A 26,618-nucleotide genomic window follows, 5' to 3' on the forward strand; every position below is an offset into this window, starting at 1 on the left:
CCTACCAACACGGATGGGTAGAAATGCCCCAAAATATACATGAAATACCACACTCTTATGGGTCTTTCAGTTTGGGTTGTTTTTTTACCTTTTCTTAAATTTCATGTCTCATTAACTCTAAGCCATTTATTTCACAAATAAGTGAATTAAGGACCTGGCTGCTGAATATGTTTGTACTTCAGTGTGTATTTAGAAGCTTCAAATGACCTGAGACTTAAATATTTCTGCCGCATATCATACATGCCTCAAACCATGTTAATCCTGCAGAACCAAAATTAGGTTTTAGAACAAAAATCATCTTTTAATAATGCCTCTAGACACTGAGTCCCATCCCTCCCCGCCTCTGTAGACAATACGGTGGGCCTTGCATCGGTTTGCCAAGTTCTACTTCCAGAAGAAGTCATGAGTGATAGTAATAGATTAATATTATATTATTAAATTATGTTGTTAAATATTATTATTAAATCATATTCTTAAATGTATTAATATTATATTAATAAATATAATATTTATTATTAAATATTATAAATAATATTATATTATTATATGGGTTAGAAAATACCCTCAAAATTCTAAACTTAGTGCAGCAAATATTTTTATTAACCATCTGCTGGTAAGCATGTTTCTAGACACTTGACTGGAATTCCTCTGTGAACAGAAGAGGCCCAGAGCCCTGCCCTCACACAGCTTACACCCCTGTGTGTTGAGGCACAGTTACCGTGAACAAGTTGTGAAGTGTCTTAGGTGGGGACCGATTCTCTGGAAAACAGTAGAGCAAGTGAAGGGGGTTTGGAAATGGCGAAAACGAGGGTCTCAAGTTTAAAAGTAGGGTCCGAAGCAGGTGAAAGAGTGAGTACGGGCTGTCTGGGTCAAGGACATTCTAGGTTGTTCTAAACTGTGACTGAAATCTGGCCTGGAACTCTGTATCTTATACAGACCCTACTTTTGAAAACTGAATATTGCAAATTAGCTAAAAATACCAGAGATACTTTTATTTCAAAGTCTGTATGATTATCTTTTTTTTAAAAATTTTTTTTTTTCTTCAACGTTTTTATTTATTTTTGGGACAGACAGAGACAGAGCATGAACGGGGGAGGGGCAGAGAGAGAGGGAGACACAGCATTGGAAACAGGCTCCAGGCTCCGAGCCATCAGCCCAGAGCCTGACGCGGGGCTCGAACTCACGGACCGCGAGATCGTGACCTGGCTGAAGTCGGACGCTTAACCGACTGCGCCACCCAGGCGCCCCCTGTATGATTATCTTAATGCATGAGTTCTGATGACTGCCCCCAAATGGCAGCTGTTGAAATTATACGTAAGAGAACTTAGTTCTTTAAGGAAAGCACAGAACGGAGAAGAACTTGTTTAGCGAGGATTTTCTCAAAGAAACAAACTCCTGTAATCACTACCCGCTTTATCTGGTAAGCTTCTCAGTTCTAAACCGCTAGCATGCTGTTATGCAGTGATTTTCTTTCTTTTCTTTTCTCTCTTTTTTTTTTTATCCTTTGTTGCCAGTTGAATCGAAGTGACAGTGACAGCTCAACCCTGGCTAAAAAATCACTGTTTGTGAGAAACTCCACCGAACGGCGCAGTTTGAGGGTCAAAAGGGTATGTATTCCTTTCGCAACATCTCACTGTCTCCGACCAACCCAGAACCACAGATCGTGAAGCAAAAGTACCAGAACTCCTGAGCGTCATTGCTGCACGCTCTTGGGCTACTGAATGAGGCCACCGTACTTCCAGAGAGACACAGATGTCGTGTTAGTTACGGAGATGGAGGGAGGGTGCCCCGGAGAGCAGCCACTCAGTGTGATTTGGATCCTGTGCTAATTAAGCCAGGAAATTCACTCTGCGGTATCCATGGAGAAGGGGCTTGCCGAACGGTTGATGGCTGCTAGGTCCCCACCCCACATCTGGCTCTGGAGCAGTTGTGGGAGTAGTGTAACACCCAGTACCTTTTTGGAAGGACCAATGTTCTGGTACAGGAGTGCACGGTTTTAGCAACTTGCTTGAAAACAGATATTTCGGGAAGGTTAAGGTTAACGTGGACGGGAAAGCTCCAGCTGACCTGGGGACGTCGGGCTCTGGACTGGCCTTAAAGGATGAGTGTGAGAGAGTGTTTAAAAGGTTGGACTGTTCGGGTACTTCAACAATTCCTGCTTACTTACAGCTGAAATACTGATGGAGAGTTACTTTCCTGCTAATAATTTGTTTAGTAATTTATTAAGCCATCGTATTGCAGCTCAGATGTGTCGTTTAAGTGAGGACGAAGCATCGTGTGTGCTGAGCGAGGCAGACATGGCCGCAGGAGTTTCCAGTCTACAGAAGGCGTCCAGGGAGCACACAGGGCTGGGAAAGGTGCCTGGGTGAGAGAGAAGGGACTGAGCTCATCTGGTTGTGGGAATCTAAAAGGCTTGATGGGGGAGGTCTGTGACCTTGACCCCTGTCTGAAATTTTAAATTTTTTTTTTTTTTCAACGTTTATTTACTTTTGGGACAGAGAGAGACAGAGCATGAATGGGGGAGGGGCAGAGAGAGAGGGAGACACAGAATCGGAAACAGGCTCCAGGCTCCGAGCCATCAGCCCAGAGCCCGACGCGGGGCTCGAACTCACGGACCGCGAGATCGTGACCTGGCTGAAGTCGGATGGTTAACCGACTGCGCCACCCAGGCGCCCCTGTCTGAAATTTTAAAAGAAGATAGTAGCTCTTTGGGAGGTGGGGAGGAGGGATACCTGTGTGGTCTTCCCAGTGCAGTAACGTCGCGTTGACAGCATGAAAACTGGGATGACGGGAGTAGTTACACCATGGAAATCAGCAAATTCTTACAAACCCAGGCTGCTGCTGCTTTTTTTTTCTGAGAGAGAGAGAGAGAGAGAGTCGGTGCACCTGCACAAGCATGAGAAGGGCAGAGAGAGAAGGAGACAGAGGATCCCAAGCAGGCTGCGTGCTGCCAGCCTGGAGCCTGATGTGGGGCTCGATCCCACGATCCTGGGATCATGACCTGAGCCGAAATCCAGAGTTGGATGCTCACCTGATTGAGCTACCCAGGCGCCCCTGACCGGTGGGTGCTTTTTTCTGCACCCGTGCCACCACCCAGAGCTGCTTGTTAAACATCGGCCAGCACAACACCGCACGCGTACACATAACCGCTAGGAAGGATTTCTTATTCTGAAAAAAAGTAATACGGCCAAAGCACGTGTGTGTCTAGGTGATTCTGCTGTGTAATAAGTTTGTTAGAGCAGAGACCGAACACAGGGGACCTAATAAGAAGATTATAGAATGTTCGAGAATGTTACAGCAATATGTGTGGGACGAGGAGGAGGGGGTACAAGCTGTGCAGCCCTGAAACAGGAAGAGGGACAGCAGGCCTCCCTCTGCCATCTGTCATGAGCATCCCTGTCGTCCAGATCTTCAAGCCCGAGCACTTCTCAAATTCGAGTCCCTCCTCTCTCGCATCAAAGATTACCAGTTTTTACTCTTATTTTCCATTCCCACTGCCAGTGGTCTGGACAAAAAATACCCTCCTCGTTCCCCTCTGCTCATGCAACCTTCCCAGCTTCTTCTGACTTCCTTTCCTCAAGTAGGCGTGACCAGCTGTGAGTGGTCTCTCCCTTCCTGTGGCGCAGAAGGCGCTGCCTCACAGCTCACGGCTGGACGTCTTCAAGGTCAAGGACTGGGTCTTCTCTCCCTGGTGTGTGGCCCACAGCCAACCCCCACCCCTACCCAGCAGACATATTCAATCATTATTTCTTGGCAAATGGGTAAGATTGGCCCCAGGAAGAGCACCAGTGACTCGCTGGTGAAAGTGCCTGTTAGACAGTGGGAACTCGAGGAAGGGGTTGGGGTTTGAGCATATCGATGGGGGAGGCGCTCAGACCCTCAGCCGCGCCGAGCAGCTGCATTCTGGCTGGCGCTTCCGGAAACGAGGGCCCGAGGAGTGAGCAGTGGGGTGCCGCCGTGTGTCCTGAGCTGGAGGGAGCGTAAGTTTCTTGTGTTTGTTTTGCACCGAGGGCAGGCGCCGGGTGGTAAAACGGTCAGGCTAAGTGAGGCTTGTGCTACGGCAACGACTTCACAAAGCCTCTGCGGTCTGAACCAACACGGGTTCGTTTCTTACTCAGCTGCTTGTTCATTGCCGGCTGGCTAAATGCTCTGCTCATTTTGTCTTCCCTCGGGACCCGAGCCGACGAGGCCTCCGCCCCCGAATCTTTGCCGTCCCTCTAGCCGGGGACGGAAATGTCCACACGTCACACCGGCCTCGAAAGGCTGCCGCCTGGCGGTGCCCGGCACCGCCACTCACCTGTCCTCGGCCGCTGGCGCCTCCCTTCCCGGAGCACGGAGACGTGCCAGGAGGAACGAGGAGCCGGATGGCCACCACCAGCCACCGTAATGAGGGTGTTGTGCTGTTCTGTCTTCTGACCCTGCAGACGGTGTGCCAGCCCGTCCTGAGAAGAACGGCGCAGGAACGGCCCGTGCGCACATCCCTCGACCTAGAACTGGACCTTCAGGCGTCTCTCACCCGGCAGAGCCGCCTCAACGACGAGCTGCAGGCCCTGAGGGGCCTGAGGCAGAAGCTGGAGGCGCTGAAAGCTCAGGGGGAGACTGACCTTCCACCGGGCGTGCTGGAGGACGAGCGCTTCCAGAAGCTCCTGAAACAAGCTGAGAAACAGGTACCGGTCTCCGTGTCCCCGCTGGCCCCGCTAAAGCCTGTCCCGTGGAAGGTCCCCAGCTTACCCTCGCTTTGACAAAGTCTGCAGGTGCTTTTCCTAGAACCCGGAACTCTTTTTTCCCCTTGTCGTAGGCCTATTTTTTTTTTTTTTTTTTGACCTAGGATATTGCTAAGAGAGCAGCACTGCCAACCCCCCAGGTAGACAGCAGGTCCCCCGACCACTCCGCCCCCACCCCTCCGGCCACCTGCCGGCCGGGAGCATGGCCTCGAGGGGGAAGTGGCCATCCCGTTCCTGCTCCGCGGTTCTCACGGTCTCAACACGAGACTGGGCAAAGAAACTCAGTGGAACTTTTCACATCGGTGACAGATTTCATCTGAATCTTCTGAGTAGCCCTTTAGGACTCATTAACCACCTCAACTGTTAACGCCTTGTCAATTTGAAGCCTTCAGAATTTTCACAGTCTTTCTTGCCTTCAAAAAAGATCACACATCTCATATTGGCATTTTTGCCTCTAACCCCACAAGTAACCGTACAAAATAAGATCCGATCACCGATTAAAAACTAGGGTATTGTTAAGGGAGTATTTCTATTGTCCTGCCACCTACCTGCAACCAAATTTTTTTGGAGCCTGCTTTGTTGGTTTATTCTCTAAAGTTTAGAATTCGTATTTGGGCATAAGAGAGTGTGTCCGCAGCCGTGTGTAACGTACAAACAGAACTTCCCACGTAGCCAAAATATTACAAGTGCCAAAACATTAGTCTCTTTCAATCACATTTGATGGAAACCCGAAATAGATTAGAAACTTTCTTAAACTAATAGAAATTCTTGTCCATAGTATAAACTTCCCTTTGTTGGCCCCTCGTTGTTATTTGGTCACTAATGTGTGATACTATGGAGAAACTGAGTCATTTCATTGACTAGCACTACTAATCCTGGATGGAACTCAGAAAGTTAATGAGTTTTAGGGATCAAACTGATCCCAATATTTTTTTAAGGGAAGTCCAAGCAACAAAACATATCACACATCTGTGTTATGTCCCAACCGACAGACAGAAACCTGGGCATACAGTAGAACGTCGTTAAGTATCTGTTCAGTGGGGAGTTGAATTATACGCCCTACGTTTGGTACTTTAGAGACTACCAGGGTGATTGGACGCTGTCATGCCCTCCTAGGGCTATTGGTAAAGGCGATGAGCCAGATAGACCAGGTCCTCAAGAGAAATCACTTTCTAGCGAGGTCGGGAGAGGTTTCATGGAGGAAGTGGCGAAGTGGTCTTGAAGGCGAGTAGTGGGACTCCATCCACAGCGGTGGGGAGGCCAGCAGGCACGGGAACCCGCAGTAGTCAATGTCCGGGGTAGCTCGTGACAGTGAAGGGAGAGCCCAGAGCCTGGCTGTCCCTTTGCCTAATGGAAAATTGCATTAAAAGCCGAAGTCACCAACTCTTACATTTGTCACCTTGATAATAATAACCATTGCTTTTATTCTCTTGAGTCTTTCGATTCACCATTAGCAATCATTTCAAAGTCTTGGTTAACACTGACCAACTTTAATATCATGGAGAAGCATCACAGACCTTTGACCCCTAAAGGTCAAAGGCTTTCAAAGCTGGATTAGAGTTTTACAACTACAGATTTAAACAGAGCCTTGCATCTTTAGGGGTTTTTGTTGTTTGTTTTTGATTTGCCACAGTCTGAAGTTCTAGATCCTTGGGCAGCAATAATTCTAAAAACTATGGGACTTTGTGCACTTCATGTCATGTTGCTAAATTCATCCATGAATCGCTTGGACAATTATTCTGGTTTGTTTCGACTGCTTTTGAATCTCCAGTGTGTAGAGAAAAGTTCAGTACAGCTAACGTTGGTTATTTGAAAAAAACTAAAAGAAAGAAACAAAAATAGGCAAAGCTCTGGCAAGATCCACGAAGAGAAGATACACATAAAGACAACTATAACAGGAAAGAGGGATAGAATTACAGGTAAATTTGAGATATAAAAGATAATGAATAATCTCAAAGATAAAGGCCCACAATTTGGACAAATATCTAGGAAAATATAACATATTAAAACTGATGGAAAGGGGGGAAAAAGATTAAAAACCCTATACCTCTTTAAGAAATGGAAGCAGTGATTAAAAATCTATCCACAATGAAGACATAGGTTTAGATGTTCTGTAGGCAAGTTCCACCAAACTTTCAAAGAATAGATTATCTCAATTTTATGCAAACTCTTCCAGATGCTAGAAAAAGAGAGAACACTCCACAAGTCATTCTATGTGACCAACAACCCTAATACCAAAACTAGACAAAGATATTATCAAAAAGGAAAATCATAGGCCAGTTTCATCCATAAGTATAGAAATAAAAATCCTAAATAAAATATTAGGAAATATAATCCAACAATATATTTAAAAGATACGACATTTTGGGGCACTTGGGTGGTTCAGTCTTCAGCTCAGGTCATGATCTCACAGTTCGTGGGTTCAAGCCCCACATCGGGCTGTGTGCTGACAGCTCAGATCCTGGAGCCTGCTTCAGATTCTGTGTTTCCCTCTCTCTCTGCCCCTCCCCAGCTTGTGCTCTGTCTCTCAAAATAAATAAAAACATTTTTAAAAAATAAAAAAAAAAAAAAGATACATTTTCACCGTGCTGAATTGTGCAAGGCTTTTTTCACATTAGAAAAATCTGTTAGTGCAATGAATCCCCTCAGCAGATTAAGGAGAAAAACCACTGGATCAACTCAGTCGATGAAAGAAATATATTGTCAGTGTCCATTCGTGTTTAAAATAAAACTCTTGATAAGTTAGGAAGAGAGGACTTCTTTAACTTGATAGAGAGTAACCAAAAGGAAATACGGTCCTAAAGAGACAAACACTGGAATCATTACCTTTAAAATCAGATGCAGGCGTTCAACGCTCTTCTGCTCAACATTGGATTGGAAATTCTAGCCAAAGTAAGGCAAGAGAAAAGTGGAAGCAGAAGGATTGAAAAGGAGGAGATAAAGCTGTCACCACTGGCAGGCACACCTGGATTGTGTACGTTAAAGATCGCAAGGAAGAAGAGAGTCTAACAAGAAGCGTAAGTAGAAGAATCATCTACAAAAGTCTGTTGCATTGCTGTATGCCAACCGGAAACAACTAGACATTTTACTTACGAAGATGTTTTTTACCACAGTGTCAAAGAATATCAAGTATCAAGGAATAAATGTAACAAAAATTTGCATCACAGGGAAAACTTAATAACCTTGTGAGAAGAGCGGAGGGGAAAAAACCTCTGAATTCATGGAGACGTATATGCCACATTCATGTAGAACAGAGGTCAGCACACTTTTCCTGTAAAGGGCCGGAGAAGAAATATATCACTACCTCTCAACTCTGCCATGCAACCGCAAGAGTCACCACGGACCAGGTGTACCTGAATGGCCCGTGTTCCAAGAAAACTTGGCAAACACAGGTGCAGGCCAGAGTTAGCCATCCCCCGATCCGGAGGAGGAGTTATTACTGTGGCTGTAGTCGATTCTCGCTAAAATGTACACAGATTCCATGTCACTCCAAGCAGAATGCCTACATGCATCTACATGGAAATGGATGAAATTAACGGAAGAAAAAAGTCAAAGAATAGCCTTGAATGCTGTGATGGGGGGCCACCAAACGCTTCTTGAGAGGAGGTTTCTTTGGGAAGCCTGTGGCAGGGATGTGTGTGTGACATCCCTAGGGCTAGTGTGGGAACCCCCCACCCCCACCCCGTCCATTTTCCGCAAAATACAACGAAAGGAGCTTGGGCAACATCTAAGCTGTCTAATCCTGATTGGAAGAAACGGGATCGAAGCATCCTTTCAAAGATGAAAGTATCGTAGATGCACTGTTTCTAAGTGGGCTTTTTAAATCTTTCGTCATATAGAATTCTAAGACTTTTACTGGCGTTACTAGAGGATTCAAGGTTTGCAGCTTTTTCGGGTGACTCTTGTTTTCCTTCCTCATTAAAGAAATCCTTAACACAAGTGGATGGAAACGGGGAGGGCTGTAGAACAGCAACCACGGAGATCTTCAGGGCCACCCTAGGTGCGTTGCTGAGCCTCTAAAAACCTGAGTGTGTCTGTTCTCAGCTGCAGAAAATTCCGGGAAGGGTTTCCTGGGGAACTTGAGCAGAACTGTTGCCTGCAAAAGAGAAACAGCTCTTGAGTGCGAGTCTTTTCTCTCCTGGGTGCCTCTGGCCTAGCGGGTGAGCTCCCGCGTAAACCCCCCAGGGCAGTGGCGGGGCCACCCCCTGTATCACGATGCCACCACAGGGGATGTTCCATCTGACCTTGGTAGAGGTCTCCTCTGCCTCATGAAAGCCTGCTGACTTTGCTTACCAGCCAAGATTTTATCCTGTTTGGAGTTTTGCTTGTCCCTTACCCGCCACTGGAGCACACATTTGCCCCTGACTTGCTGGTGGATGGGTAAATAGAGCATAGACAGGATGAGGACAGTCGGTGGCCCCAGGGTAGCTCGGCCACCTGAGGCCTAGTCCCCACCCTCAGGGTTAGGCCCGGCCGTGGTGTCGGCATCTTGGTCCGGGCTGTGCCTCCAAGCTCCAGGAGTACCAGGGTCCAGGGCTGTTATCAGGTCAAACCCAGGGGCTTAGGTAAGACACCGCTTTGTGCATGAACCTCAACAGTTCTGAGAGACGGTTCTGAAACAGGGATTTATGCCGTTCTGATCCCAGCATCCCACGTAATGTTCATAGTCACGATCTAGGAAAATAATGGCCGTGATACAGAGAAAAGTGGCCTGCTCACGCTTTCCAGGCTGCCGAGATCCTTGGCTGCCCTCTGTTTTCAGACCTGTCGATCGGCCCCTCTTCCTGTCCTCACTGGCAGAAGTAATCCTAGGAACGTCAGGCAGATTTCCCAGACGTAATACGAGGTTGAATTAAATTCCCTTGGAAGTGGCCTCTCTGAAAACTGTTGGAGCTCGGTCATTCGGGCAGCCATCTGTGTGACGTGGGTGGTAGTTTCACCTCCCGTGTCCTAATTACCAGCGTTTTGATTGTCCCCGTGGTAAGCCACCGTCTAGGAAGCGGGCGCTGCTGAACCACTGGCGGCCGCTCTCATCTCTGCGTCTACCCCAGGGCCACCGTCTCCACAAAGGTGCTGCTGTGGGTGTGTGAGGTTTCTGCGGGCCTCAGACCCCAACACAACCCAGCACACTTCTGTCCAGAGCCACGTGTGGCTGGCCTGGCCAGCCGAGTTCACTTGCACGCCACGTTGGACGCATTTGCCCACGGAGTGGGTCTTCTCCTACCACCGGGTGACGCTCACTGAGAGAAGGCGGGAGCTGGGCACCGGGCCTTACCGCTGCCCAGGGACCCTTCAGAGTCCTGGGCCTCGTCTGTCTGCTGCGGGGAAGCAAAGATTCCCCGTCCCTGGACGCTTGTCCAGCGCCGGATAGAAGCACGTCTCGTTCCGGCTTTGGGAAGTGTCTTAGAGGAGTGACACTTGAGAATTCTCTCTTGTGAAATGGTGGTTGGTTTTTATATTAATCTGCAGTTGTTTAGTCATTACACTGTACCCACTTATGCATGATTCTGGCCTCATAATACGCTACTGATGATTATAATCGTCCTTACAGAAGTTGCATTGATGGTTTTGCTTAGAAATTTAATTATATCTTAATAGAGGTCTTCTCATCTGTGTATCTGATGAAGCAGTGCCGAGTTGGGTTCGTAATCAGCGCGCACAGTGAGATCCCGGGGGGGAGAGAGGAGCCCAAGGAGGATTCGCTGGCAACTGTGCAGAGCAGGAGATAAACACCCCCCGTCGCTCTGCGCCACCCACGGGCCGCCGCCCGGGGAGCAGGGAGGGAGGAAGGAGGTGGCGCCTTTGTGGGTGCCAGGCAATCCCATGGCACGTTAGGGCTTCAACAGGGAAAACCCACGGCAGGGACTGGAGGCTCGGAGAAGGGACACGAGGGGAGGCTGTGCCTTCGTGAAGTCCCCGGGGCCCCACAGGGAGCTGATGTCCCCCGAGGGCAGTGGGAAAGGATGAGAGGGCCTGGGCTGACGTGTTAGGAGTGTCCATTCAGAGAGAGACTATGGTTTTCCAGTTCTCGTCGGGAAAATCCAGCGGGACGAAGCAGGGGTGTAGCCAAACGACTAAGGGCCAATAAGAGCTGAGGTAGTTGTTCGTCTTTCTCACTTTTTTCTTCAAATGTCCATGCCGTCGCTGTTATTTCCTAGATTGTTACTGTGGACGTCAGATGCAGATTCTAATAGCGCAGGACGCACTGCTTTGCTGGGGAGTTGAAGCTCACGTGAACAGCATGCTATGCTTGTGTGCACAATGCAGGGCGAGCTCTCTACTCAGCCTCCTGATAAATAGTGAAAAATGCTCCGGTAGACGTTGGGGGCCTCGGTGAGCGTCCCAGTGTGAAGGAAGAGAGTGACTGTGACAGCGAGGCTTGCCGGGCCCTCCCTCCCCTGCGCCGGCTCTGTTTTCTCACCGCGGGCCCCTTCCTTCCTGCCGCAGCTCCCTCCCGTGTTTCTAACAAAAATATGAACACAGATCCGCCTGAGAAAATGCCATAAAAAGGTGCCTATCTTCGGCTTCTGTGTTCTCCGTGCTCAGGTGGAGTTTCACATCCTCACCTACAAAATAGGAGGATGGGACTAGATGACTGCCAAGACCCCTGGTAGCGGCAAACTCTGTCATCTGTTTGTTTGCGATCGAATCCAGCACGTTCCCGGGATGAGCGAAGGTGCTGACCAGCAGGTGCGCCTGGAAGGCCACGTGGCCCAAAAGCCAGCCCTTGAGGGCACGTGCCGGACCTGGGTAACTCGGAAGTCTGCGCCGAGCTGGGCTCCCCGCTTCTCCACCCGAAGGCGCCCCCCCAGTCGGCCCTCCCACTGGTCGCCGGGGCAGCGCTTGCGGCCCCGCCGTCCCCGCACCTTGACCCACGCCTACCTCGGGCCGTTCCCGCCGCCGCCGCGGCGGGAAGACCGCGCCCCCGGAGCCCGGTGTGCCCTGGCCCCGGGTACAGTGATGGGGGTCCCGGGGACGGGAGTTCTTCCTCACGGCTACCAGCCCTGCTCGTGTGGGCCGCTTGAGTCGCGGACCTCGCTTTCCCACCACCCAAGTTCGCGGCAGCCTCGCCCGTGAACACGCGGACGATTCCGGCGGCGTCCCCTTTTCACCGCGGCCGCCCAAGTGGGCAATCGCGGCGGACTTCCCCGTCCCGCCGGCCCGTTTCCGCACCCACGTGCCTGTGCACACGCGGACACGCCGGCACGCCCGCCCGCCGCCCTTCGGCCCGGCTGCCCCCTCGGGGTGGGGATTTGTCAGGTGCGCGGCGGCAGGGCCACCACAGGCGTGACGGTGAGCGCAGAGCCTGCCAACCGCCACGAAAACTACAGCGCCCGGAAGAGCGGTTCGTTGAAGGCAGCGGCAGGGCCCCGATCCACCTCCGTCGCCCGGAAACCCGCCGGGGCCCAGGGTCGCGCCCCATAGCCCCCCTCCTTCGTGGCCGGAGGTCCGTTTTGCAGCTCGGAATAAAAACCGACGCAGAGCCCGTGGCTTCGCGTGTCGCACGACGCCCTTGGGCAGCGGAGCAAGAGACGCAGGGCTGTAGATGAAGACGGGACTGCAGATCAAGACGGGACTGCGCTCCTTAGGCCGGTGGGCTTCTTAACGCGGCTGTGGCCGAGTCACCGGACGTTTCCGCAGGCCAGGCTCCCGTGGCCAGGCTCTTCTGGAATCTGGGACGTCGGAAGTGGCTTCCTGTGCCGGGCCCCGGGCAGCTCGGTCACGACCCGTTGGGGGAGAGGCGAGAGGGGTGCCGAGGAAGGCTTGGCGTTTTTCCAAAAGAGCCTCGTGTTGCTTCCGCAGCAGAAAGTTCTTGTTCTTCCTCAGGGTGATTTCCCTGTCAAAATGCCTTTTTTACAGCTTAAAATGATACAGATGTTAACATATATATATATTTTTTGAGTTAGAATCTGCTAAGAAAATGACGTGTCAAAGATACTAATACACGTCGTGGGACAGAATAAATCTTAATGGTCACAGGGAAGTATCCGGCATGGAGAGGTAACCGCCTGAAAGTTGGCTACCCTGGATGATTGACAGCTGGCAAAAACTTTATGACGCATTGTGTCGCCCAGATTTTTAGAGAAAGACACACACACAGAGATCAATGTAGTTTTCAGTGAAGTGTGTTCTTGCACAGCGGGGAAAGGAACGTGTGCCACGGTCGGTCTTAACTCCGCACAGAACAAAGCCGAATTTCTCAGTGATTTCCCAGCGACCGCAAACACGCTGGTAGTTGACAGTCAGCAGACGTCAGGCTCCGTAGAGAGACCATCTCACCAGGGCCCTTCCATAGAGAGCAGAACAGGCCCCCGCGCTTCCATTCCTGCGGAAGGCAGTCAGAGGCACAACGGGATCCGGGGAGCCCGTTGTTCATTCTGAGCCGATAAAAGACATCCTGGGGAACCTGGCCCAGGTTTTCTTAAGTATAGCCAGCACGTACCTTCCTCGTCTGGCCTCTCGAGATCTGCCCATTACTTAAGTCAATAAGCCGTCGGCTATTTCAAGATTGGTTTATTCACGTTGTAAGTTGCCAAGAACTAGGAAAACTGGGCAGACTCTCCAGTCTGCTCAGCAGTTCACCACTGTGGTGGAGACCGCAGCACGGCAGAAGCCAGGGGCTTCTCTTTACCGAGTCAGCTGCTCCTTCTCTGGGACCTCACGAAGCACCGAGTGACAGCTACCCGGCCTCGTCAATGGCAAGATAATCAAGAGAGAATTACCGCTTGGCAAATAAAGGCCACTTTCCTAAACAGAATCCTCCAAATCAGGGAATGGGGAAGGGGGACAGTGAAAAAGATCCGGCAGAGGGATCCTTTGCGGTGACAGATGCCAGCCGCTAACTGCAGGGGACGAGGAATGCCCTTGTGCTGGACATGTAGCTTCTCATAGAGCCGTGTGAGTGTGATTGATTCTTCATACGCACTTGCTGAATAAATAAATTTTCAAAAATCTCATCTTCCCTAAGAGTGCCTCAGCATTTTTACTTTCAAATTTTAAATGAGTTAGTACGCTTACACTTTGAGAACAGTTTGAGATTTAAAAAGATTCTCAAAAAAATTAACATACGCTTATTATAACAAGTCAAATAGTAACAGAACTGTTAACCCTCCTTGAAGCCTCATTCCCGCAGGTATTTGTGCCTCTGGCTCTTTGTTAGTCTCTAGGGTTAGTTGAAAAGGTTACACAAAAATAGGGTCATAAAGACAAATTGTTGCAAAACTTGTTTTTCTCTCCCCCCCCCACTTAATTCTATATTCTTATACAAACAACAGCTTTCCTGGGGCGCCTGGGTGGCTCAAGTCAGTTAAGCCCGTCAGACTCTTGATTTCAGCTCGTGTCTTGGTCCCAGGATCGTGGGATCGAGCCCTGCATGGGGCTCCGTGCTGAGCATGGAGCCTGCTTAAGACTCTCTTTCTCCCTCTCTCTGCCCCTCTTCCCTGCTTGCACTTGCCCTCTCTCTAAAATAAAATTTAAAAAAGAATAGCTTTCCCGGGGCACCTGGGTGGCTCAGTTAGTTAAGCATCGGGCTTCAGCTCAGGCCATGATCTCTCAGTTCGTGAGTTTGAGCCCTGCATCTGGCTGTCTGCTGTCAGCGTGGAGCCTGCTTCGAATCCTCGGGCTCCCTCTCTCTCTGCCCCGTGCTGCTCTCTCTCAAAAAAATAAACATTAAAAGAAAAAAAAAAAAAAGAACAGCTTTCCATACTAGTAAATGCTGCTGTAATTCATTATTTTTAAGGCATTCGCTTGGTGGCTATGTCATAATTATTTAGTCATTCTAATGGCAGTTTCCCAGATTTTCGGTTACGGACAATGTGCAAATGAGCATTCCTGTATCTTTCTGGATTCACTAGTGTTTCCAAAGTTTAAATACCTAGTAGAAGACTTGCCGGTCCTGAGAGCTTGGCTGTGAACCACGGTCAAAGGTCTTGTCTCTGCCACGTCTGATGACCTCGTCCTTCTGCTTCCCGGCCTTGACAGTGTCTGAAACAGCGGGCGCGTGTGGGAAGCCCAGACCCTTACAATCCCCTTTTTGCCAACACCAGTTTATCTCCTTCTAAACGTTATAACTGCCCAAGTTAGTAACAGGGGGACTTGGCTTTTTCGAGCGCAGAAGGTTCTCCGTGGTGGGATTGTCCAGTCAGTTTAGACTGCAGGCTGCAGGCTAGCGCCCTTAGCAAAGCGGTTTTTCCTTCCCTTTCCTTATGCCAGTGCTGACTTCTGGCCTGAGGTGATCTCCCTCTAGTAAGACTTTGCTCCAAGCTACAAACAAACTGGCCGCTACCACCGTGACCAGTGGCCTCCACTAAGCAGGGCCACGTTTTATATTCTGTCACTGGAGCGCAGCACTTGGGAGGTCATGGCGAGAGAGGCTGACCAGTGCTGGGGCGGGGGGTGGGGGGCTCCCAAATGAGCTGAGTCTCCCCAGCCCCTCGCTCCTCTCCCCCACCCCAAAACCCCCTTGGTGGGGTGGGGCGGGGCGGGGCGGGACGGCAGTTGTGACTCCAGATGCTTCTTCCTGGCTCAGTAGCAGCACAGTCCTCTCACCCGTGGAGGCTCAGGCGTTGGGACATCCGCCTTGCTGTCCCCATGATTCCAGTCCCGTAACTGTTCACAGTGTGGTAGGTGAGAATGGTAGCACTTTGGTGACACGCGTTGATTTGCCATTAGTGTTTATTCCGTGTGGTGCCTGCTCCTGCCCAGTGTCCTTTTTCCTGTTGTGTTTTTCTCCTTGGAAGGCCTTTTAGACACCTTTCTGTTATTTGAGTTAAAAATGGTTTTGTTCATTCTGCCATTTGCCTTTTGAACACCTATCAGATGACAGAAGTCCAGATGTTTGTTTGAATCTAAATGCATCAGTTTCCATTTTCTGACTTTCTGGAGAGCTGTGTTGGCAGTAACCACTGGAAAAAACCCAAGGTGGTTCTAAATCTTTTGAGAGTTACTGAGGCCTATTAATCTTTAAAAGATGGTCACCTAAAAACCCGTTTTCCCCAAAGACTGACACGCATTCATTCAGACTGCATTAGCTGTGCCCCCACTGTGTGCAGTGGAATCTCCCACTGGGGATTCTGGCACTGAGGGGGCCAGACAAGTCCCCACCCTGAAGCCACTTGAGAAAGTAAGGCAGGGGCAGGGTGGCTCGAAAAGAATCTCTAGTCCCTGTGCTGCCCATGGGTATCACTGAGAAAATGGCCGATGCTTAGTAAGATGTGCCAAAAAGCGCTTAAGACACGAATTTGAATAAACCAAGTCACAGCCCATCTTGTCCAGGAGAAAAGTGACAGTTTCTGTTGAAATAAGAGCTGCAAGGCGTGGGTTCCCTCCAGCACGAGGCAGCTTCCCAGCGCGTGCTTGGCCGGCTTGCTTTCCCCAACAGCCTGGCGAGAAGTAGGAGGGAAAGTGAAGAGGAAAGTTACTCTGTATCACCACCCCAAACTTTGTTTAGACTTCCTTTTCTTAAAGCAGCTTTCCAAACAAATGCCAAAAATTAGCACGCATATTTATTAGATCTCACTCTCCCTCAGAACACAAAGTAATTTGAATTAGATTTTTGTTTCTGTCAGGTGCGGACAACTACTGTTTTGCGTTAAGTACGCGTTGACAAGACTGCTTCTAGATGACATTTCCCCTCATCTGAGTACGTAGGTCACGTGAAGTCTCCAGCCACTTGACATAATACAGTTCACTGTATAACGCAACATCACGAGCAGCTTCTGCAAATATAGGCAGTTTTCGAAAACAAACCACTGGCTTCAAAATCTTTACTGAGCACTTGAACCTCTATAAATCATGTCAAACAGATGCAGTCCCTACCCTTCGGAAGCTTACGGGCCCATGTAAACAGCTCGGACCCCAAGGCAAACCACGAGCCAAAACCAAAATTAACAACCAGGCAGCCTCTTGGCTTTACCTGCAAGTGGGAGTCCGGACCTTGGTGGAGGCCGGCGTCCACATGATGAATAAACCCCGTAATTTGCAAATAAGAAGGTAGGAAGAGTAGTAAGTAGCACGTTTATACCTAAGCCTCATTTCCTACTTCACAGTTGATTTATATAGCTAAGGAATTGTCTTTTTAGTTGATGTACTTTTAAGCTCTAAGTATAACTGAAACAAAATTGTGATTAATTTTTCCCCGAGATAGTTGGGTAGTATAAAACATACCACACACACACACACACGCACACACGCACACACGCACGCACGCAGATGTACTTATTGTGGATAGTTTTCAGAATACACAGGACATGGCTGTGTCCCCTCTACATCTGATTTAACCACATGTTCATTGATCTAGATGTTTAAATGCTAAATCCCAGGTGAATGAACATTGCAGCCTGGAAATAATTGAAACGTGAGATTCTAGAAGGTTAGTTCAATAATTACGCCCCAGCTATTAAATACAATGTTACGAAACTATTAAAAAGTTACGGACTTCCATTTCCTGGTCTGGCCTGTTAGGAGCTTAGAAGTCACTACTCTGCCCTAACAACAAGGACAGAAGCTGAACAAACTGAAAAATCAACAGCTCTTCTTAGATCTGCCAGGAAGATGACGTCACAGGTTAAAACGTTGCCCCCCCAAATTAGAGAGACAGGCAGCACAGACAGTGACCATTCACGAGAACAGAAACTCCAAGGGGGCCAGTACTGGGGTCCGAGAGCCTGAACTGGAATTGGTGAACTGCGGGAGGCTCCCGGTCAACAAGCCTAAGACCTAAAACCTCCAGGGGGCAGCCATGGGGAGCTCCCCACCCCGCACTTCTGTGAATTTTCCATCTAGGATCTCTACTAGGTCCTCGGGATCAGAAAAGAAAACCTGTGCCTCCAGCAGCGTGAGGGGAAAGCGACCATTCTGAAGTAGGCCGGAGCATTCTGCTAACAAGACCCACCCTCGGGGGCAGCTAGAGTCTAACCTACAAGGGTTTTTAAGAGAGCCTGACCAACTTGGGGGTAGGAAAATACCCACTCCAGCCACCCTGTCTCACCTAAGGGGGGGGTTGGGGGACTGACAAGCATTTGTGAAGTTCTCATTTGGGGACACAGGCCCACCAAGAGACTGACTGGATTCAGACATGGCAGGGATGTTGGAATTATCAGACCAGGAACTTAAAACAACTGTGATCAAGGCTCTAAGGGCTCTAATGGGAAAAGTAGGCAACATATGAGAACAGATGGTCAATAAAAGCTGAAAGAAAAAGGCAATTCTAAGAAAGAATCTAAATGAAATGCTGGAGATCAAAAACACTATCAAAGAAATGGAGAATACCTGTGATGGGCTTGTTAGCAGACTAGATATGGGCTGAGGAAAGACTCTGAGCTTGAGGAGATGTCAGTAGAAACTTTCAAAACTGAAAATCAAAGAGAAAAAAGACTGACGGGGAAAAAAAGGAAGAGGGTATCTGAGACCTGTGGGACAATTACAAAAGGTAAAACTCACACACAATGGAAATACCAGAAGACAGAGAAAAACAGGAGAAATATTTAAAGCAAGAATGGTTGAGAATTTCTCTAAATTCATATCAGACACCAAACTACAGACCCAGGAAGCTCAGAGAACACCAGGCCAGCTAGATGCAAGAAACTCTGCACCTAGGCATGTAACATTCAAACCTCAGAAAATCACAGATACAGGAAAAAAATCTTGAAAGAGGCCAAAGTGGAAGAACACTTAACTTATATAAGAGCAAAGATAATAATTATACATACGACTTCTCAGAAGCCATGCAAGCAAGAATAGAGTGGGGTGAAATATTTAAGGTGTTGAGGTGGGGGGGTGGGGACACCACCAACTGAGAATTCCTATACCCAACAAAACTATCCTTCAGGACTAAAGGAGAAATACTTTCTCAGACAAATGAAAATTGAGAAAATGTGTTGTCAGGAGACCTGCCTAGCAATAAATGTTAAAAGAAGCCCTTCAGGGATTAGGAAAATAGTGTAGGTCAGCAACTTGGATCTGTAAAAGAAAGGAAGAGCACTGAGGAAGGAATTAGTGACTGTAGAGTTAAAACTTTTATTTTTCTTATTCTTAAATGACCTAACAGATAACAGTTTGTTCAGAATAACAATAGCAACAATGTATTTCACATATATATGCTTACGTATAAGTGAAATGACTGACACCAATGATACGAGGGACAAGAGGGAGATGTTAGGAATATTTTATTATTATATGGTACTTGCACTATCCATAAAGTACTGTGGTGTTTTGCATATTACAAAATATTAGACAACCACTTAAAAGTTTTAAAAAGAAGTACAATTGACATGCTAAGAAAGGAGAGAAAATGGAATAATACAAGTTGCCCAATTAAAACCACAAAAGGCAGAAAAAGAGTAGAAGGCAAAAACAAAGAACAAGGGCAGTGACTAGAAAACAATAATAAATATGGCGGGTATCAATCCAGCCCTATCAGTAATCCCTTTAAACATTGATGATCTGAATTTGCCAATTCAAAGAAATTGTCAGCGTTGAACAAAGGACAAGACCCGACTACATGTTGTCTACCAGAAACCAATTTTACACATAAAACACATAGAGGCTAAAAGTAAAGGCATAGAGAAAAATATGCCATGCTAACACTAATCAAAACCAAATTAATCTGAGACAGACATCTGAGCATAAAAAGTGTCCGGTATAAAGAAGGTCGTTGTATAATGACAAAACAGCCAGTACTTTTACTGTTGGAGACTTCAATTCCCCCTTTTCAGAAGTGGACAGATCCCAGCAGCAGAAAGCCATCAAGGATGTAGTTGAACTCAACCATTAATTAGCTAGACACAACTGACATCCATAGACTACTTCATCCAACAACAGCAGAATTCACATTCTCCTCAAGCTCACATGGAACATTCATCAAGATAAACCACGTTTTGTGCCATAAAATATAACTTAAAAATGTAAAAGAATACAAATCATACAGTGTCTACTCTCAGACCACAATGGAGTAAAACTAGAAATCAATAACGGAAAAATAGCTGGAAAATCCCAAAGTACTTAGAGACCTACGACACCTTTTTAAATAACACATGGGTCAGAAAAAGAAATCTCAAGAGAAAACATATTTTCAACTAAATGAAAATGAAAGGCCAACTTATCAAAATTTGTGCAATGCGGCAAAGAGGAAAATTTATAGTAGTCAATGTATATACTAGAAAAGAAGAAAGATTTAAAATCCATAATCTAAGCTTCTGCCTTAGGAAACTAGAAAAAGAAGAGTAGATTAAATCCAAAGCAATCAGAAGAAAAATAATAAAAATTAGGTAGTTCTCAATTAAATTGAAAACAAGAAATCAATAGCAAGTTTGCAGGATACAAGGTTAATGGAGTCAATTGCTTTTCTGTATGCTAGTGATGAACAAGTGGAATTTGAAATTAAAAACAATACAATTAGCACCCCCTAAAATGAAATACTTAGTTATGTGTCTAACAAAATATGTATAAGACCTAAGTGAGGAAAAATACAAAACCTGATGAATGAAATCAAAGAACTAATAAATGGAGAGATAGTTCATGTTCATGACTAGGAAGACTTAATATTGTCAAAATGGTCTTCCCAAATTGACCTATAGATTTACTGCAATCCCAATCAAAATCCCAGCAAATTATTTTGTGGATGTAGACAAAATGATTCTGAAGTTTACATGGAGAGAGAAAAGACGCATGATAGCTAACACAATATTGAAGGAGGCAGGGTTGTGGGACTGACATTACCCGACTTCAGGACTTCCTGTAAAGCTAAAGTAATCAAGACAGTGTGATATTGATGAAAGAACAGATAACTGGAGCATAATAGCCCAGAAATAGGTCCACATAAATGTGGATGCAGGCAACTGACCTTTGACAGAGGAGCAAAAGCAACACAACGGGACAAGAGAGTCTTTTCAACAAGTCAAACAACTGGACATCCACGTGCAAAAAAAAAAAAAAAAAAAAAATCTAGACACAGACCTTACACCCTTAGCAAAAGTTAACTAAAAATGAATTGTAGGCCTAAATATAAAACACAAAACGATAAAAGTCCTGCAGGGTAACAACTTAAGAGAAAACCTAGATGACCTCTGATATGGCAATGACTCCTAAGATACAACACCAAGAGCATGACCCATGAAAGAAAGAATTGGTAAGTTGAACTTCATTAAAATTAAACATTTCTGCCCTGTGTAAGTGTCAAGAGAAAGAAAAGACAAGTCACAGAGCGGGAGAAAATATCTGCAAAAGACACATCTGATAAAGCCCTGTTATCCAAAATATACAAAGAACTCTTAAAACTCAACAGTGAGAAAATGAACAGCCCAATTAAAAAGCAGACAGGGGCACCTCGGTGGCTCAGTCTGTTGAGCATCCAACTTCGGCTCAGGTCATGATCTCATGGTCTGTGAGTTCAAGCCCCACAGAGCCTGAAGCCTGCTTTGGATTCTGTGTGTGTGTGTGTGTGTGTGTGTGTGTGTGTGTGTGTCTTTCTCTCTGCCCCTCCCCCACTTGTGCTCTCCCTCTCTCTCAAAAATAAATAAACTTTGAAAAAAAAACTTAGAGCAGTGCAACCAAGAAATCTCTCCTGTTAACATTTGGCAAATACACTTTCAATCTCATTCATCTTTCCAAACCTTTTTTCTTATATTAGCCATTTTAAAAACAGTTTCTTGGAGTAGAATTTACATACGAGATTAGCTTCTTTTACTTAGTGATATACATGTAAGTATATCATGTGTTTCCGTGTGTTTCCATGGCTTATAGCTCATTTCTTTCCAGCAGTGGATAATATTCCATTGTTTACAAGCACCACAGTTTACCTGCCTGTCACTCACTAGAGGACATTTTGGCTGCACCCAAGTTTTGGCAACATTTTTTTTTAAGATTTCATTTTTAAGGGGCGCCTGGGTGACTCAGTCGGTTGAGCGCCTGACTTCAGTGCAGGTCATGATCTCATGGTTTGTGAGTTCGAGCCCTGTGTCAGGCTCTGTGCTGACAGCTCAGAGCCTGGAGCCTGCTTCAGATTCTGTGTCTCCCTCTCTACCCCTCCTGCACCTGCACTCTCTCAAAAGTAAATAAACATTCTTTGAGAGAGATTTCATTTCTAAGTAATCTTAACATGGGGCTTGAACTTACAACCCTGACATCAAGCATGCACGCTCTACAGACTGAGCCAGCTGGCATCTTCCCCCCGCAAGTTTTGGCGATTATAAAGGAAGATGCCATAAACATCTGAGTCCACAACTTTTCAACTCCTTTGGGTAAATACCAACAAGTATGACTCCTAGATCATACGGCAAGAGCATGTTTATTTAGCTTTGTAAGAAAACGTCAACCTGCACCTTAAACTTAAACCACAGTATATGTCAATGGTATCTCGATAAAGTTGGGGGGGGGGGAGAATTGAAAACAATGCCAAAGTGTCTCCAAAGAGGCTGTACTATTTTGCGTTCCCACCAGCAGTGAACACGAGCTCCTGTTGTACCACATATTTGCCAGGATTTGGTGTGGCCAGTGAACTGTCAGTGTTTTGGATTTGGGCCATTCTAATAGGCATGTGGCCTTAACTGGTTGTTGTTTCAATTTGCATTTCCCTAATGACATGCGACGCGGGGCATCTTTTCATCTGCTTATTTACCATCTGTGTATCTTTTTTGGTGAGGTGTCCGTTCAGGTCTTTTGTCTACTTTAATTTTTTTTTTTTACATTATTTAACATTTATTTACATGTAACATTTAATGTTTGTTTATTTTTGAAAGAGTGAGCGCCACCAGGGGAGGGGGAGGGGGAGAGGGAGACAGAGGATCCGCGGCAGGCTCCAGGCTCCGAGCTATCAGCACAGAGCCAGAACCGGGGCTCGAACTCATAAACCGTGAGATCATGACGCCGAGTGGAAGTCCCAGGCTCGAGCCACCCAGGCACCCCGCCTTCATTTCTTTTCTGAGGGCTCTTAGGCTTTCCAGATGCAATAAAACGATCACATATTACCCGTGTAGTAAGATCTTTCAAATGCGTTGCAGTAAACTCGTCCCCAGCGGCGGCCGCGCCACACCTGCAGGGGGAGCCGCGCGGGACTGTCGCTGCGGAGGCTGCCCTCCCGGCTCAGCGCCCAAGCCCTCAAGCCTTACACCCTGTCTCCGGGACTTTCTAATTAGCGTCCCGTGGGGGGGGGGGGGTGTTTTTATTTCCTTTGCCAGGCCGAACAGTCCAAAGAAGAGCAGAAGCAGGACTTGAACGCGGAGAAATTGATGCGGCAAGTGTCCAAGGACGTGTGCCGGCTGCGCGAGCAGAGCCGGAAGGTGCCGCGCCAGGTGCAGTCCTTCAGGTAAGCGGCCCGGGCCCGCCGGTGCTCCCGGACTGTCCTCCGCGTGGTCTCGGTTCGGCGGGAGCTCACGTCAGCAGTGACAGCGGGTGGACCGGATGTGCTTCCATTTGCTCCTTCGTGAGGTTACACCCCCCGCCCCCACGACAGCGGTCCTGACCCGATTAAAGCCTGGCTCCCCAAGAACCCAGGGTGTCCCCGGCGCTTAGAAGCAGTTGGCACATCCCGCTGAGAAATCTTGACGCAAAATACGAAGAGGTATATATCTTTGGGTCTTGTGTTGTTCACTCACTCAACAGACGTCCCCCCCCCCCAACCCGTGGGCGTGGATGCCCCTCACCCCGGCCCCCCAGGCTGTGCTGGGCTTGCGGGGGGTTGGGGGGGATACACGCGGAGAGCCTGGGGCACAGGCCTGGGTGGGAGAGCCGGATACCTGCCCCAAGCATGGTGGGGGGGGGGGAGGAGTGGGGGGGGGGACAGTCCTGGTTTCACCTGCAATCAGGGGCCCCGTGTTCCCCAGCCGTCTGATTTGTCAAGGGAAGTTGGAAATAGGAGTCCTACGTGAAATACCTCAAATGTTAACATTGGCAACTGACTCTGGTATGTAAACCCCGCCTGAGCCAAAGAAATCCATTAGCGGGGAGTGTTCAGTTTGTGGTTTCACCTTAAGGCTTTCAGTGACGTCATGATCAGGCTTACTTGCCTTTTTTTTATTTTTACTTTGTATTTTTATTTTTTAAGAGTTTTTTTGTTTTGTTTTGTTTATGTTTGAGATAAAGAGCAAGTGTGGGAGGGCAGAGAGAGAGAGAAGGAGAGAGAGAATCCCAAACAGAGCCGGGATCAAGAGGAGAAACCACAAGAGCCAGACGCGTGGGGAGGCGCCTGGGTGGCTCAGTCGCTTGAGCGGCCGACTTCGGCTCAGGTCATGATCTGGCGGTCCGTGGGTTCGAGCCCCGCATCAGGCTCTGTGCTGACAGCTCAGAGTCTGGAAGCTGCTTCGGATTCTGTGTCTCCCTCTCTCTCTGCCCCTCCCCTGCGCGTGTTCTGTGTCTCTTTCTCAAAAATAAGTAAACATTTAAAAATTAAAAAAAAAAAAAAAAGCCAATGAATTCTTAGCCGACTGAGCCACCCAGGCGCTCCAAGGGTTGTTTTTTGTTGTTTTTTTTTTAAGTAATCTCTACACCCAGCGTGAGGCTCGAACATACAACCCCAAGATTAAGAGTCACTCACTCTACCAACTGAGTCAGCCAGAGGCCCCTCAGTTGCCTTTTTTTTAAGTTTTGCTTTTATCTCTTCTGGAATCAAACAAGTCTAAAGGATGCAATACCACAAAAATAACTCATTCCAGTTTCCACAGTTCTGTCATTCCCCCTTTCTTCTCTTCCTTTTCCTTAGTCTTTTGAGCTTTTCCACCTCAGTGCCTACTTCTTTGACCCCACACTTCCTCCACCATGTAGACAGACCCGTAGTTTCCCAAAGGAAGGCCAGTGCTGTATTCTTTCTTTTCTTCCTTTTTTTTTTTCTTCTTTTTTTGCTTTGTTCTTCTTCATGGCTGCCATCGTGCCCCACATAATGTAACACATCCTCAGTAAATATGCGTTGACGGGGTACTCTGTACGACATGAACATTATGTACCAAAGTGGATAGATCGCTCCTATCTTTCGTAACTATACAATCCCAAAACCTTATTTATTGTTTTTTGGTTTTTGGTTTTTTTTTTTTTTCAGTATTCTCCTAACCTCTGAAAACCATCCTGCCCTATTTTCTCAGCTTCTCCCTTTCGGGCTGTTTCTCCTCAGCGCTGTTTCGGGGCGCAGGACAGACCTGCCTTTACCACAGTCACGCTCTTTCTTTCCCCTTCATTTGGAGTCGCGACATCACTCCACCCTTTCCTTAGCACGGTACTGATTTTAAAGGACTTTCCCGATATCACATACTTCTCTACGAGGCCCTGAGAAGTTCCCTGGGACTTTGGACTTCCTGCATCCTTGACTGCCTAGTTCAGAAGCACTCCTAACTGACCCGCTGATGGTTTAAAAACTGTCTCACACTGGAAATCCAGGAGGGAACGTACTGCCTTTGTCTGTAGGTGATTTACCGTAAGCCAGAACTACCCTTCTCCCGCGTTACATCCTGTCGTAACAGGCAAAGACGATCTTGACCTTATGGGGTTCTGCCTAAGGAACAGATCCCCTCTCCAGGCTGGCAGAGCTCTTGGGACTTTTTTCCATGGCCACAGAGTGTTTTCAGCTTCCTACTGAAGTCCATTTATTTCTCACCCCTGACTCTAGGGAGAAGATTGCCTACTTCACCCGAGCGAAGATAAGCATTCCGTCCCTGCCAGCCGATGATGTGTGATCACATCCCTGAAGACATTACGTTGTCTCCTGTTCATTCTAAGGGAGGGTACAAGACTGAACGTTTGTTTTGCTTCGGGGGGTTCTTTTTGTAATGTAACTATCAACTCTTAAAGAGCTTTTATTTCACAGCAGATTTTCAACATGTTAATTTGTAAAGTATCTTGAATGTAATTCTTATATGTTTAAAAAAGAAAAGAAATCCGATAACCAAAACGGGCTGATCTGGTACACGAACGTCCAGTACCTGCGTTTTGCCAACGGGCTGCAGTTTATAAAAGTGGAACGGAGGCCGTGCCCCGTGCATATCCCAGTGGCCCAGCTGTTGAGAAATGGCTCGGTTTAGCAGAAGGTGATTTTTGCTTTTCCTTGGTTGTCCCACGAGCAGACTGAGGATGGCAGCCGGCCGGGCGGTATTTTTGTACCAAGGGGCAGCTCTTTGAGTTTGAGCTCAAACGTGAGTACGGTTCCAGCTCCACCTGAAACAGGTGTCTGCGCTCCGGTCCGCCACCTGTGTCAGAGCCCCTCGTTTCCTTAAAACAACTTCCTTTTTGTCCTTTTCTTTGAGTCTAAAGAAAACACACCGCCGGAGCAGTGCTCCTGGCCGCGGGGAAGGCCTTTTGATGGGTCACCTCCTGAGCGGGGAGAGGAAGGGGGAGAGCCGGGGACCCTACACACACAAGTCACCTCCTCGGCGAGCACCTGCCGCCTCGGACGCAGCCCGGGCCCGCGTACGTGCTCCGAGGGCCGTGCCCAGCCTGCGCCCTTGACGCCGCGTCCTGGGCGTGAGGCTGGTGCCCCGCACGGCGCCGTGGTGGCCGGCGCTCTAAGCCCAGAGCGCGCGGGCGATGCGGAGGGAAGCGCGTCAGCACGCATCTGGTGAACCTGGGAGTCCCGATTGGATCAAAGTTGCCAAAAAAAAAAATTTTTTTTTTAAACTTTATTAAACAGATTTCTAACATTTACTAGAAACTATTTGGCAGCTCTCGTGTTTAGGGGATCCTATCTGTAATTTGTGGGGAGGAGGCCAAGAGAAGAGTGTGCCTGGGGACATTATTAACTTGAAATATCAGCCAAGGCGGTTGGTTAAGAAAACAATTCTAGATGATCTCGTGTCGAGAGGGGAAAAAGGCTCTAGGTCGTCCGTGTAGAATGTTAGCCCACCCGCCCCAGGCCCTGCTTGCGAGAAACGTATCTGCTCTGCCAGCATAAAGGCTTTTGAAGTAAAGAGTATTTGT

The 26,618-nt window shown here is 47.7% G+C and overlaps 1 protein-coding gene across 1 annotated transcript in view; it reads left to right on the plus strand.

The window, feature by feature from the left end:
• Window positions 1-26,126, plus strand: part of WWC2 (WW and C2 domain containing 2) — a 187,862-nt gene extending 161,736 nt beyond the window's left edge. Inside the window, exons 15-18 of the mRNA XM_030314445.1 lie at window positions 1,515-1,607; window positions 4,425-4,667; window positions 22,898-23,025; window positions 25,315-26,126. Of these exons, the coding sequence (XP_030170305.1) occupies window positions 1,515-1,607; window positions 4,425-4,667; window positions 22,898-23,025; window positions 25,315-25,381 (531 nt within the window). The 3' untranslated portion in view covers window positions 25,382-26,126. The remainder of the gene's footprint in view (window positions 1-1,514; window positions 1,608-4,424; window positions 4,668-22,897; window positions 23,026-25,314) is intronic.
• The last annotated feature ends 492 nt before the right edge of the window (window positions 26,127-26,618 follow it).

The sequence above is a fragment of the Lynx canadensis genome, chromosome B1 (genome assembly GCF_007474595.2).
Source record: "Lynx canadensis isolate LIC74 chromosome B1, mLynCan4.pri.v2, whole genome shotgun sequence".
NCBI lineage: Eukaryota > Metazoa > Chordata > Mammalia > Carnivora > Felidae > Lynx > Lynx canadensis.